Source organism: Rhincodon typus, chromosome 9, assembly GCF_021869965.1.
Source record: "Rhincodon typus isolate 14 chromosome 9, sRhiTyp1.1, whole genome shotgun sequence".
Taxonomy (NCBI): Eukaryota; Metazoa; Chordata; class Chondrichthyes; order Orectolobiformes; family Rhincodontidae; genus Rhincodon; species Rhincodon typus.
Window position 1 is genome coordinate 1270376 of NC_063340.1, and position 15274 is coordinate 1285649.

The 15274-nt window shown below is 38.5% G+C and overlaps 1 protein-coding gene across 1 annotated transcript in view; it reads right to left on the reverse strand.

Annotated features, from left to right (window-relative positions):
* Positions 1–15274, reverse strand: part of ehbp1 (EH domain binding protein 1) — a 191815-nt gene that overhangs the window by 53624 nt on the left and 122917 nt on the right. The window contains exons 10-12 of the mRNA XM_048600883.1: positions 6256–6394; positions 5960–6069; positions 4884–5007 (exon numbers count right to left, since the gene is read on the reverse strand). Of these exons, the coding sequence (XP_048456840.1) occupies positions 4884–5007; positions 5960–6069; positions 6256–6394 (373 nt within the window). The remainder of the gene's footprint in view (positions 1–4883; positions 5008–5959; positions 6070–6255; positions 6395–15274) is intronic.

Sequence of the window (15274 nt, forward strand, 5' to 3'; positions counted from 1 at the left end):
CTGGACTGACCTATCCCCTTCCTAACTCCCTACCTACACTCACCTTTACTGGCTCCATCCCCGCCTCTTCGACCTGTTTGTTTCCTCTCCACCTATCCTCTCCTCTATGCCTCTTCTATCCGCCTCCCACTCTCTCCCTATTTATTTCAGAACCCCCTTCCCCTCCCCCTTTTCTGATGAAGGGTCTAGGCCCGAAACGTCAGCCTCTCTGCTCCTATGATGCTGCTTGGCCTGCTGTGTTCATCCAGCCCTGCACCTTTCATGCAGGACATGCATTTTGTAGTACATATCAGCTTCACTGGCACAAACCATAGCATCAAAGCAATTCTGTTATGGACAAAGGGCACATTTTTAAAAGTTACTTTCATCACCAGCAGAGAATTTCTGCAGTGCATCAGTGTGGTGGCAATTAGGATTGTGCTATTGTAGCACCGCAAATGCCAACTTCATCCAAAGTTTCCTTAGGTAGAGAAATGTCTGACTAAAACATGTAACGCTCATTCCACCTTACCAGTAAGTAAGAAACCACCAACAGAAGTGACACAAAACTGGAGAGAGATTTCCAACTAGCTCATTGTTATTTCTTGCAATGAGGTAAAATTAGCCACTTGCAAGTTCCAGAGGTTTGTGACATTGTACTATTCAAATGCAATGCGCTATTAAAGTACTGCAACAATTCAACAGTAACTGTAATACAACGTAGCCTGCAGACACAAAACTAGTTGACAATGTTTAAAGGAAAAGCATACAGTACTAAATGAATCAATCATACTTCTTGCGATTCAATGGTATAATTTCTCAGTAAATTATTTGATGTGCTAGAACTAATACTCAGTTACTCAAAATTCTATATAGCTCATTACACAGAAATATAATCAGTTCTGACATTTTTAACTTGTAACTTGGCATTTCAATTTGTAATGTTAATACAATGTGTTACAGACTCCACTTTCTCTTGTACCTTGTTGGTGGTGAATATTAATATGAAAAGTGTCCTGCTTTGACACAAAGCATTCACTTGGGAATTCCTCAGATCACTTCCAGTGTTGCACTGGGTGGAACTGAGGTAGCAACAGCACACCCTTTGTATGTTCTTTCTAAATACACTTCTCTATTCATTAACTGTACAAAACATGTCATTTAGTAGAGGGAAAAGTAGCAACATGAGGACACATTAGCAATTCATCTATCTTGTGGTGATATATCAGCCTATTTTATGTTGCAGATTTAGTTTTAACAATAAAGCAGAGGTTTATAATGTACAAAAAGAATAAACCAAAGCATTTACAAACAACACTCATTTAAAGATTTTGAAATATGGTAAGAATACAATCCCACTTATCACAACAGCATTCCATATGAATACTCATATATAAGAGAGAATTTCCTTCTTTAGCTCATGTAGGTCTGACTTAGCTGTGGTTTCACTTCCCAGGCATGAAAATTTGATAATCTCTTCCATGATCCATCATATAATTGCGTTTAAACTTTCTCAGCTTTACATAACCCCTTCAGGGTTTTAAACAAGCACTTCTGGTCTGGAACATTTAAACTCCCTACATACATGTCATCTCTTTCTTAACAGTCCTAAACTAGCTCCCATTCTCAGACGAAACTGTTTCGCACATTTGAAACTGCTTCGCACATTTAAATTCAGCCAAGACTGCTGCAAAACTGCCCAAGTTGGTTGAAATAAAAAAGCTTTCTTCCAAGTTACAGATGTTCCCCTAAGTCAAAACATCTATTCCAGCATCTTCAATTTGAAGTCTAATACACTATATTGTTTACTTTGTTCATTCATAAATTCTCCCAATGTAAACAATACCCCATTACACTCCAGGAAGTCTCTCTCTAATACTGTATTCTAAAAGAAATCACCATGGCTGCAAAGACACTTACAAGTTAATCACTAAATCCACTTTGACACAGAAAACCTATATGTCACTAGTTCAATATTAAAAGATCCAAAATAATTGTATCAACATATATAGATAATATACCTTACAGCACACTCATTATCACAATTTATAGCATTTGTATCAAGTATTCATTTAGGGTCTTGGGCACCAACCACTCTAGCAAATACACCTCTCATCCTTTACAATATGCACTGCAACCTTTTACCAATACCCAGTTAGAAAGAGCGAAACTCAGCAATCATTAATGTAGAACTTTGGTCCCATAACTGACATCTGAAATAGGGAAAACAGACTGAAACAGCACTGAGATGGCTGACAGTTTCAAATCATTCTCAGTTTTATTGAAACAAAATACATTAAAGAACTCCATACAGTTTCACAGCAAATACAATATAACTCCCCACACTTCTTAGTAATGGAAACCAATGAAGATGTGACTTACTCGCTCTTTGAAGATGAGCTCACCTTCTCTAGCTAAGGTTTTGAAGCTAAGGTGGGCCAGATTTCATAACACATGTTGCCTCTTGTTATGCGAAACACAGCTCCCACTGTGCCTGGGAGAAAGCGAGAGCACGAGCGAGCAAAAACAAGAAATAAAAAGTGAGAGAGAAAGAGTGAGAGAGAGCGAGAACAAGAACAAGTGAAACCAGAAATCAAGCACAATAGAGTGACAAAGAGTGGGAGCAAGAATAAGCGAAAGTGAGAGCAAGTATGGAAACAATTGGGAAAGAGACACCTTTTCAAATCATTTTGAAGGGGGTTGTGGGGATCTCACCTCACCGAGTTGTCAAAATTGGTTACAATCACACTGTGAAACTTACCCCCTGATGTAGCAAGTACTTCCTGAGGTCTCCTTCATTCAAACCCCCTGCTGTATGAATGGAAAGGTACAACAATTGGATTCTCAGGTGCTGGCTGCAATGAGTGATGCCCACAATGGAAACGATACATAATGTTGCTACTACTGTATAGATACTCAACACCTCGAAATATGAATATCAGCCAAAAACAAATTTCTGGCTACTGGCTTATTCAGAAAAAGGTAGATAGGTTGCAAATTTACGAGAATGAACTTGGTCTGCATTCCAGAAAGGGCAGGTATTAAATCAACAGCAGATTTCTTACACTGTCCAATCTTCTTTCCACTTAAGATCACAGAACTGCAGCTCTCTTTATTTGCGACTCACTTTTCTTGTCTCATTCTCAATCCTACATTACTTGAAATTAAAAATCATAGGGAAAATAAAAACAGACATAGTGAAAAACCCAGCTGACGTTTAGATCTCTGTGCATTTGAACACACAGCCATTTTAGCAAATCTAATCTGCCAAATCTTCCAAAATCCTTTCAGCACTTGAGTCTTAGTCTCATGTTAGCCAGATGCAACTTTGAAATCACTTGCTTTGACTTGAAAATTTTAAATATACAAAAGGCATAAACCAAGAACACTTTAGTATTTTGCTACCAGGTAGTTCAAATGTTTGAATGGCAAAAAAAAACTTGTCACCAGTTTAAAATCTTGGCTGGGGAATTCTACTTAATGTGCTTGGGCTGGCATTGGAATAAGAGAGACACAATAATTTTAAATAGGAGCAACAATTGCAATTCATTTTATACTGAGCTTTTAAATTTTAAAGATGGTCACTTAGCATCTTGGAGAGTGACAAATCTGTAAATGTTGTATTTCACGAGTGCATAAAGATTTGGAAATTCAGGTGCATGGCCCAATGGGGCAGGATTAGATGAATATCCTAAACAGGAATGGTGAAGTCTGATGCTTTCCAGATATTGGGATTTGGTGCTCATTTAATAGAGTTAGCATAATAGCCTTCCAGCAAAGACCAAAGGAGATTGCGCGAGAATAAAAAAGGGAGATCAAAGTAGCGGGCCTGATTTGATTGATTTGGCGAGAGGAGGGCAGGAAGCATTGGTTATTAATTTCTTCAATGCAGGGTCAAGTAGATCACTCCTGATCCTCCTAGTTCCAAACTCAGATAAGCTACTTGCTTTATTAATTGCAGGTGATACATAGGTTTCCCTTAGTGCAGTCTGACAGCCTGTACCAAAGTTGGAGAGCAGACTTGAATCAAAAGTTATTGCTTATTCAAAGATCCTAACAATTGGTTCAGGTTTGGGTGAATGATGTCCCTCGTTTATCCTCAACCAACATGACGGGGAACACATTTCTGGCTACATGTATACAATTCGTGCTCTCCATTTTGGCATCTTTAGTTTCTGCACTGCACCCAAAATGTGAGCGCTGGGTGAATGAACTTACAGGCCTAAATATTTCAGTGACGTTAGCCAGGTAAAGGCCGGCACCACATTTCAACTTGGCTCTGTTGTCCTATTTCCTTCTGTCTAAAATCATGACAAGTGTTTTTTAAAAATAGCTATCTTAATCCAGTATCTACTGAATACAACTTGTGTACGTAGTAATACATTTGCGTATCAGAGCATCATGTTGTCATACTATTATTGTAAAGGAAGCTGAAAATAACATGGAAATCTTCCGACTTACTCTTGTGAAAAATAATTGTGGAGTATCTATAACAACACTCAAATTTTCGCTGTTTAGTCAACACAAGCTTCCATTTGCACTGTATATGTTTCATGCAGTACTTGGCTTCAGCAGGCCAACTGTTTTCCTCTGAATCAGTAGAACAGTAGAGATCTCACATTTTGCTGCAGCATATCAATGAGGCACGGATATGTATTCCAGCTCTGCATGGATGAACACACTGTTCAATAGTGCTGGCTCACACAGTATCAGGGTGAGTTATCACTTCCCATGAAGGCACTCTTATCACCAGTGCCCAGAGAGGTGGCTGCGACTCACAGCCTTTCATTTTCAAGGCAGTTTGCTGAACATTCAGGCTTCAAAGATTCACATTTTCAAACTCTATAAGAGTTTGTGAACACTCAATTTGCCAAAACTGTTTACAGTGTAATTGGGCACCGTACCTGTGTCCATGAGATAGCGAAGACGCTTCTCCACCACTGCGGCCCGTGTGTCAATTTGCTTCTGCTCATTCTCCAATGCTGCCAATTCTCCAACAACATACTGACTCGTGTCTTTGAACCCTTTCTGTTGACAAGAAAAAAAAAATCGCTACATTAAACAAAATATATAATACAATTATAAAAAGGTATGCTTTTCTTAATCTAGTGTATGCCGCAAAAAATATTTTGGTGCTTACACATTTTGCCCAAAGTGTAGCTAACCATCAGAAGTCCCAAAAAAAAGTTAAATGCGAGTATTAATTTTTCTTCCGATGTGAAATCTCATTTTTAAAAATGCTTTACCATGTAGTAAATACCTGTCAATATAGCCAATGGGATGTGTTTTCTATTTTATGCACTATAATGATCGATGTAAAATTTTTGGGAAAAATGACCTTAGTTAAGTTAATACATTATACATCCTTTTTCCAGAATTATTTTGGCAACAATCTATCAATGAGTTCCTTCCTTCCATTCTATCAAATTTTTCCCACATATCAATTTTACAGATGATCAGCCCATTTTCCCACTATGCTGAACCTCCCCATTAATTAAGTGAAAAAATTATCATATATATTATATTAATGCAAACATTATTCAGCTGGTAATTCATGGCTGATCTGTATAATGGAAAGGTTGAACGCCCATTAACCCATGCCAACAAAATGGGTTGTCTGGGAAATTCTAGCAGGTCTCCTGTGACTTTCCCTTCCAACTGAAGCTTGCAGTATCCACTTTTGTAATAATTAAAATCCTCCTAGTAGATCAATACTGGAATCTCTTTATGGGAAGTGCCCTGATGGAAATGTCTCAAGGATGCTGAGGCTGTGCAAGTCTGAAAAATTCATCTTTTATCTGACAATTATCACTACACTGCAGACTAATTCAGTGGTGCACCCCTTTCACTTTGCATTGAAAATGTGAGAGATTGACATCTGAAAACCCAACATCTCATTTTTTACCAATGAAGACAGCATTTCTTTATATGATCCAAGAAATAATCAGCAATCAGTAAAGCACAGAAAAATTAAACGTACACTAAGTACTTCATCTTCTGATGGCTTTCTTGGAGTTGTATCACATGTTTCCGGTCTTTCCTCATTTCTTTTCTTTGCATCTTCTTGTATTGATCTCTGCCTTTTAACCTCTTTTTATATAAAAAAAATGGGTAAGATATTCAGAAATTGGTTAAAATGATTAACTTCACCTTGAGCATAGGAGGTTATTCTTACAGAGGAGGTTAATTTCAATCTTATTAAAAAGCATCTCTGGCAGTGAGAGAAAATTAAATGCTATATAATATTTTAACATTCATATCTTAAGAATTCCTCACCTGGTCTGCTTTCCACATACTGACTAAATGACTGAAGATGGGTTCGTCTCACAGCTGAATCTTTATTGAATACCACAGGACTTCGCAAACGTTCGGTGGCTTTACGCAAACGCTCAGCACGATGATCCTCCATTTCATTCTGTCAGGGATTAACAATTGTTTTCATGTCATTATCCAACATTTATCTAAATTTATGTTCAATAAAATAGTTTAATTCCTACATATTTGCAAAGATGAAGTATAACAAAAGATAAAATCTTTGCTCACACAAAGAATCTTTAAGTCATGATTTAGATCAGCCCTATATATCAAATACTAATATCTAAAGTAATTGCTTTGTTCTGTTACTCTAGCTTGTTATCATATTGAATAGGAAATTACCAATTTACCTGCCAGTTTCTCACACTTCTCTGACAAGAACTAATTTCTAATGTTGTGGTAATTGTAATAATTCACTATGACAGGCTAAAGGTTAAAGAGAACTAGTGTGGAACAAAGAAAGAAAAATTGCTGACTTACATTTTATTAGCTAAATCTTTGTGCAATTTATTAATACATTAACAACCTAATTTTCAGCTACCTTCTTCCAGATCTCCAATAATTATGCATCTGACATTCCCCAAGGACCCAAGAACTATGGCGTGTGGGAAAAGCAGATACCAGGGTATGTTGTACCCAAAAATATTGCATTCTGCTGCTAATCTTGTATTATTTCTAAGTGTTTTGAAGGTAAATAAAAAAAGGCTGAGATGCATGACTAATAGCTTAGCCTACTGAATGTTGAAACTGGTTATCAAATGCTACCAAGGCTGTGCCCTTCCTCTGCATTAAGACAATCAGTAATGAGGGGGTCCTCTAATGGCCTATTCTCTTGCCTTAAGGAGGTATGGGATGCAGAATTCTCAAGAGAAGGTAACAGTTTACCCTCTCCTACAATCACAGAATGCCTCATTTACAAATATTTAAACTGCATTTACAAACATATTCAATCTGCAGTCAACTGTCCCTTGTGAGAAAAGCTGCTTCGGGACTATATTTCAGATTTCTAAAAAAACTGCTGACTGAAGCTCATAAAACAATTCTAATAAAAAATTGATTAAGTCTGGTTGATATTAGAGAGATGATGAATTCTATTAGAAGATGAATAATGTAACAAAAAGATTACACATACCTTATTCCCTCTTACACAAATGTAAACACATTAATGCAGACTAATTTTTTGTAACTTTGCAGCAGCAGAAGTGTTACAAATCAACAGCTATAACCATTGAATGGAATCTGGTTAAGTAACACCATCACAAATAGATCTAGAAGTATAATCCAAAAGGAAAAAGTCTAATTACTGGCAATCTGGTTTCTTCAATATACCTCCTGCAAACTCAAATAGCAATAATATACAAATACAAAGAGGCTTTTCAAACTCACTTGCAGTACAATAAATGTCGTAATATTTATTTTCTCCATAACATGTCACTAAGGCCTGGCATTTGCCAACAAATACAGATCAGTCTAAGCCTAGTAAGGTGTAAAAATATCAGTATGATTAGTTTGCAAATCCCATTTTGGGAAACCTTTTTATGCCAAGGGACTTCTGCCACTTTACAAATTTATTCCTTTAAGCTGGGTTAATTCAGTTAGCTTGCCAATCCATTGTGTTTTTCTCAAGCCAGCTTCATATTGCATTAAATCCATTGAAGAAAGCTAAATTGAATGAAAAATCAGACTGATCTGAGCTCCTCTTTGTTTAAAGCAAATACAAGTCTTCTGCTGCTACCTCGCTTTCATCACTGACGTATAGGAACCGATAGTGTAAAGGAAAGCAATGAAAGTCATTGTTTTTCAACTTCAAAGAGCCTCCTGTGGAACGAAATCCTCTCAGTCAGCATAAGCGGTCTCTAAAGATATTCCAGGTGGGTGTAAAGTTAGACCACCAAATTTATCCTAAAGCCAAAACTATAAATAAACAATGAAAATTTTAAAATTTGACTGCTGGAGTGACGTGGATATTTTATGCCATGCAGTTCTAATGTTAAGCAAAATGCTAAAATAATTTTGCACAAATGATTAAAATGGCATAGGTTCCACACAAACTTTACAGCTGCACACAATTTTCATGTTAACTGAGTTACCAACATTTTTAAAAACCATTTCAAACAATACAATTCCTGTTCTCTTATCATTTATATTTGTAAACACCTAGATTGCTTCAATCATGAATGGGTGGAAGCAGGGTTCGAACTTCTTCTTATTGCTGTTCTGGTGATATCATATTGTTGACAATTTTGTTTGTGAATAATACTAAACCATTTGACACACTATTAGCTGTTGTTACACTGATCAATTGCAAAACTAATTTCAGAATGAACAAGTCTGTCGATATGCAAAACAGCCGTAAAACAAATAAAAAAACTAATATATCCAGAGTTGTGGCAATTCAAAGTCTGTTGATTGAATTGCTACCTCACAGCCAGCCAGCTATCCCTCATTTAGCACTCCTCATGTCTTCCAAAAACCATCTGTTAAATAAAAACATGGGTATATTAACTGAAAACTACACTTTACGTTGAATTAAAAACAGAAATTGCTGGAAAATCTCAACAGGTCTCTGGCAGCATCTGTGGAGAGAAATCAAGTTAATGTTTCGGGTCCAGTTATCCTCCTTCATGTTGAATGGTAAGTATTTTTTCATTTTAAATTGAAACTAATTATACTTACACATGCCCAGCATGATGGACATGTACGAAAGCAAAGTACTGCAGAAATCTGAAATATAGACAGAATGCAGAAAAACTCAACAAGTCTAGCAGCATCTGTGGAGAGAGAGATAGATTTAATGTTTTGGGTCCATAGTCTGTATGAGTTCTGACAAATGGTCACTGACCAGACCTCTGTCTCTCTCTGCCATTAGACTTGCTTAGAATCTCCAACACTTCTTGTTTCTATTGGGGCAAAAAGAAATCCTCTAACTAGTTTTCCAAAAAGCTTTTGAGCCTCTCATTCCCCTTCAGCAAGAAACCCAGGACCAGGTAGCTGAAATCTAACTGGCAGCATTAAACATGTCCTGAAACAAATTTTAAGGTAAGCAAAAACAAAACTTGAACAAAAATACACTGACATCAATATGATAAATTGATATTTTTATGAAATAGGCAATTAACAAATTGACTGTTTTTTGGCTCTTTGCTTGAAAAGCAGTGCCAGAGATATACAGGTTTAGCTGCAAATTCTCCCTGGTCCAGGGAGAAATCAGTCAAGGGAAGGGATTAATGCAGTTAATTTGAAGGAGTTGGCTGCAACTTGCATTTGCCTCCGGTGATGGAGAGGGGGTCAGGGAGGGAGGAAAGGTGGAAGCGGGGTAGGGAGGAAAGGTGGAAGCAGTGTTGGGGGGGATGGTGGTGGTGGTAGAGAAAACTCATCAGCTGGCCCATGAGAGGAGAGGAAGGGAGGAAGTTAGTAGAAGGTTAGTTAGGAGGAAGTTGAAGGGTGGGATGGAGAATAATCCATCAGCCACTATCGAAGTAGATGGAAGGATGTCGGGTTGGATCACCTGGGGCCAGGGTAAAGCCACTCACACCATTGAAGGAGAGGTGAAGCTAGAAGTGAGACATAACCAGATACGTTAGCTTCCTTCACCTTGCATTTCAGAAGCATCCAGCCACTCTGAACACAACAGTTTCTGAGTCTGAGTCTGACTTGGTGAGAAAGAAAGGAGGGAAATGGTAATCTGGCACCTCCTCCTTGGCCAATGAAGGCCACTTTACAACCTTCCAAACTCAGCAGTGAGTTCACCAATTTCAGATTGTATTCTGTTCCCTCATTTTGACTCCTTTCTCTTTGCAAACTTCAGTTCCAGTCTCATTCTAAGACGGAGCTTGCTTTTGGCTGGCGGCTGTTCTTGTTCTGCCATTCACACAATATATTTTTTATTGTTTCTGTACTTGTCTCATTCTTACACTCTTTGGTCATGAATCACCACCTCTTCTGACATTTATTCTCTACTGTCTTGCATTCAATCACAGACATTCTGCTTCCATCTTCATCCACCAGAATTAATACTTAGTTCTAAGGAAAGTTCATCAACTTGAAATTTGAATATCACTTCACCATCCATGTATATGACCTGACCGGCTGAATATTTCCATCGTTTTCTGTTCTTATTTCAGATTTCCAGCATCTGCAGTATTTTCCTTTTGTGGTGTTAATTTTAGCCACGGCTTGGTTGGTTGCACTCTTGCCTCTGAGTCATAAGGTACCAGGTTCAATTCCAAGTCCAGAGCTTAAGAATAAAAATCAAAGCTGAACTGGGCTGTATTGTTGAACGACCGTTTATGCCTTCTCAGGTGGACGTAAGAATTCCACAGCACTAGTTCAAAAAAGAACAGGCTGATATACCTGGTATCATGACCAAGATTTACTCTTCAGTTAATATCACCGTAACAGATTCTCATAGATCATTATTACATCACTGCTTGTGGAAGCTGGCTCTGCACCAACTGACTGCTGTATTTTTTGCATTACAACAGTGACAGTACTTTGAAAAAGTTCTTCATCATCTGAGAAGCATGTCCAGTGCTCATGGCTGGTGCTACAATAATGTGTCTTGTGTTGTTGAGGAGAAATAGTTTCTACTCATGAAGGCATCAGAAGAGATCATAAATATAGTCTTTATTCAATCCAATAAAGAATTCAGGAAATTTTTCTTTTCCTATACAGTAGTGTGAATACAGAACTTTCTGTCACAAGTAATTGAGGTGAACAGCACAAACGCATACAAGGGGACTCAATGCAAGTGTATGAAAGAGAAAGGAACATGTCAAGTTGATAGGGTTAAATGAACTTAGATGGGATGATGATCATGTGGAGCATGCAGACTAGCATTAGCCTGATTGGGCCAAATGGTCATGGCTTTGTTGTACACTCTATATAATTTTCTCCAATACTGCAAGCATTGATGTGAGGCAGTTAGCTAAGTTGGCTAGGTGGCTAGTAATTGGAAGACAATAACAACTGTAACTCCTGTTACAGCTGACGTAGACTTGGGAACTGCCTTATCATCCAACCCTAGAGAGTGGCAGACAATGGCAAATGCCTCAGAATGAAGCATCAGCAGACAGACAATGAGCTAAAGACCTGCCTTTATGGCAGAGAACAAACAGAATGGAAAAGCATCAAATTATCTTGGCATAAATCTTTCCACAGCCAATTGGCCATTACTCACATGAGAACAACATTATTTTGGCTATCCAACAGAGGACATGATGATAGTTCAAACCGACCCTGCGGATACACCCAAACTTTCCACAATGAGGTAAAGGACAATTAATTAACACTGGTGTGATTGTAGTGAAACTGACTTAATAACGAAAGACTTTCTTGAATTAAAATGGCTGCTGTGATCATCTGACAAGCCCAATCAACCCATGTGGAATATACAAAATATACAAAACCAGCTGCATTGGAATTAACACTTATATCAAGAAGCACTGATACATAGTGAGGTGTCGTGAAACTTGCATTTCTTGGCAGACACGCACTTGCATGACAACTGCAGATATTGAGAGATGAAGAGTCACCTACAGCTATCCAGTTTGGAATAAAACACATGATATAGACACCAGAATTCACAAAGGAATGGTATATTAACAACAGTGGTGTGCAATAAGAAACATTAAGTGATATGGACTGATAACAGAATGGATACTGAAAGCTCTTCTGCCAACCACTCTCTCTTTCCTAATCTCAGAAACCAGGAAACATCAACTTGGAAAAACCAAGGACTGTTCACTGATAAATTTACCTGCAAAAATGGACAACAGCTAAACTGCTGGGACTCTGAGTTCACTCTCACAGTTCTCAGGGATTTGAGAAAACTTTAAACAGCAACTACCTTACCTTCCTGTTTGTATAGGCACTCTACCGAATCCCACCTTTGTAAACGCATTATCCACGTTCGCGCTAATGTGCTTGGTGTTGCATTTTAGTATTTTTTCTCAAGTTTATTAAGTAATAAAACTCCATTCCCTTTCACTCAAGAAAACCTTGGAAGTGGCTCTCCTTCATTGCTCATCTGGTCAACTATCACACTTCAATTAAACTTAGTTATGTGCTCAAAAAGAAACAAAAATATCTGTTGCCAGTGACTGAAAGAGGGTTAAAAAAAGGGAGCTGTTCATCCCTTCTCACTTGGTTGTGATAACATGAATTCTTGTCCTGAATCTGATCACATTCGGAATTGAATTTGGTATCTGCTTAGTTCAGAATGAACTACCTTCCTTATTGTCTGGATCATCATTAAAGTTTGCAGGGTTAAAATAAAGTGGATCTCAAAGAACATTGGACACTGCTGGGCAATCCCCAGTTTCGATTAATTATTGTATAAACCTTTAAAACTTCTGCATTAAAACTATTCGGAATGAATGAAACCCACCGAGAAAGTGAATGTAATTTATTCCAAATGAACCTAATAGAGCCGTGTATCATTAGGTAAAGTCACCGTTGGCTGGCTGGTCTCTCACTAGAAATGACTGGTGGTGGTTTGACCCGATGGTCACCACACGTTAGGCAAGGGGAGAGGTCAAGAAGTGGACATTCATGGTAACCTCAGCCGGTACAGGATTTGAACTGTTGGCATCACTCTGAGTTGTACGTCAACAGTCCAGCCAAAGGAGCTAACTGACTCCCAACAAAGCCATGTGAAAGCCCATTGCAGAGGCAATGCTATTTTATTTGCAGCTATTGGAATGTACTGCCTTAAGTATGCACAACAACTATTTTGCAAAATGCTAAACGCCTAACTCACTTTCTCCAGGCACTGACACATCAATTTAGTTTCTGATCTGCTTCTGTGATGGGTCAACTTTGTAATGCTGATGAGATTTCATTCACATTGTGTCAATTCCAGCTGTTGCAGTGCACCACCAAACTGAAAGAGTTCAGACTTCTTGTTGATGATAGCATCCTGTCTGTGGGAAATATCACTCATACAGCTACTGCATAGCGGCAGTGTGAAACTGCTTCTTTAACTTGTTGGTTAAATTTTGAGATATTTTCTTTAGTGAGGTATTATTTTCCAGGGTAAGTTGAGGCACTTTTCAAGTATGAAAGTGGCAACCTTTGGCCCTTTTGCGATTTTGCACAATGCACAGCAAACATCTTTCCACTAACAGGGGACTGCTGTCAATAAGAAAATGTTCTCTTTACCACACAATTGAGCAACATTGCGTATAAATTTCAGTGTCAGTGTGATGTCAGGTAGTATGTACTCGGTATATTGCAGCAATTGGCTAATTGGTTGTTCATAATAGGTAGAGCACAGACCCCGTACTCAACCAGCTCATGCTGGCAAAACCTGAAACAAAATTTAAACTGTTAGATGTGAGTCCATGATTAAGCAGCATTTACTCAACAATCCTCACTTTGCTAGTGGCAACACTAACAATCAAATAGAGATGATCAATCCAGTTTATAATTTAGTTCATTTACACTTGCTAGAAGTGACATACAATCATGCATAGTGACCAATTTTCTGCAAACTGAAAGAATACGTTAACTTTTTTTTCTAATTATCTAGATACTTGGGATCCTATGGTTCTCTGTTGTTTTTTCCCGGTACACCTCAGCCAGAATCTAGTTGTGAATGTCTTGTGGCACTTCATGAACTCAAGGTTAACTACAACAAACTATCAGTACGCCTGAGAAAGGGACCAGAGAAGTCAGACTTTTCAAAAACCACTTCAGTTCTCAATAAAGATCAATTTTCCAGTTTTATCAACTTTCTACACCCGTCCAAACTTCCCTGTAACACACAAACTTCTTCAGCTGAGATACTAAGATATTCACAGCATTGTTGATTGTTGTAAAGGCTGCATTGTGGGCATACCTACGCCAAATGCACTGCAGTGGCTCAAGAAGGCAGCTCATCACCACCTTCCCAAGGGTAACTAGATCCACGTAATAATTGTTAGCCCAGCCAGTGATGCCCACATCCCCTGTATGAATTAAAACCCTTCATTTCTATTAGTTTAATTTGAGAATTCCAGTACAGGTAGTCTCTGGGTTGCGAACGGGTTCTCTTCTCGAATCAAGGTCGCAAGTCAGTTTGTACGGCAAGTTGGAACACAATACAAGACAGCTGCTCATCAGTACAGGAAACATTCGTTTGTCATGTGTTTAAAATTATACCCCTGTATGGGATTGTGTTTGTAGGTACGAGCATTTGTAAGTCAGACATTCATAAATCACTGATCCCCTAAAGGGTGAATGGATGATTCTAATTTTTAATGCTGTTTGGTTGAATTAGGGACTTTCATGAGGAACTCTATGCAGCAGAGCTGATAAAATGCTTCACAAGTGTGACAGGTAGGTTTGAGTTATTTCCTTCAGTCCAATGGTTAGAAAGGAAGGACTGCGTTACTCAAACATTAAATCTCTTATTTTCAATAAATGGCTGAGGAACTCCACTTTAAGGCAAAGAATTAGTGTGGAAAGGCTCAATGTAGGGTGTTTTCATGCTGGATTGGCAGAATGTTTTGCAATATCGAAGGAAAATTGGAACAGGAGAGGACTATTTAGCCCCTCAAGCCCCACCTATCACTCAATGACATTATCCAAGTCACTTGGCTAAAGTGCTCTAAGGCCAACTGATGTTGGAAAACAGGAGCAGTTCTGCAGTCTCTGCCCTTTGTGATTGCAAGCTCTACTCCGTTTATTTAGATGCGCAGCAATGGCTATTAAAGGATTCACTACAGGCTGCAATTCAAAAGTTTAAGGTTTTTTTAAAAAGTTAAGGCAGAGTTGGAAGTAACGGCCTTATGGTCATGAACATTTGGGTCAGTGCAAGACCACTGCTGACCCAATGCCTGATGCCCTCCTGCCTGCCAAATCCAAATACCCTGGTCCTGGTCTTCGGTTGATGTCCAAAGCAACCCTATCCACTGCAGCTCACAGCATCAGAAAGCAAGAGAGAAAATTACAGAGGGAGAGGGAGAGGGAGAGGGAGAGGGAGAGGGAGAGGGAGAGG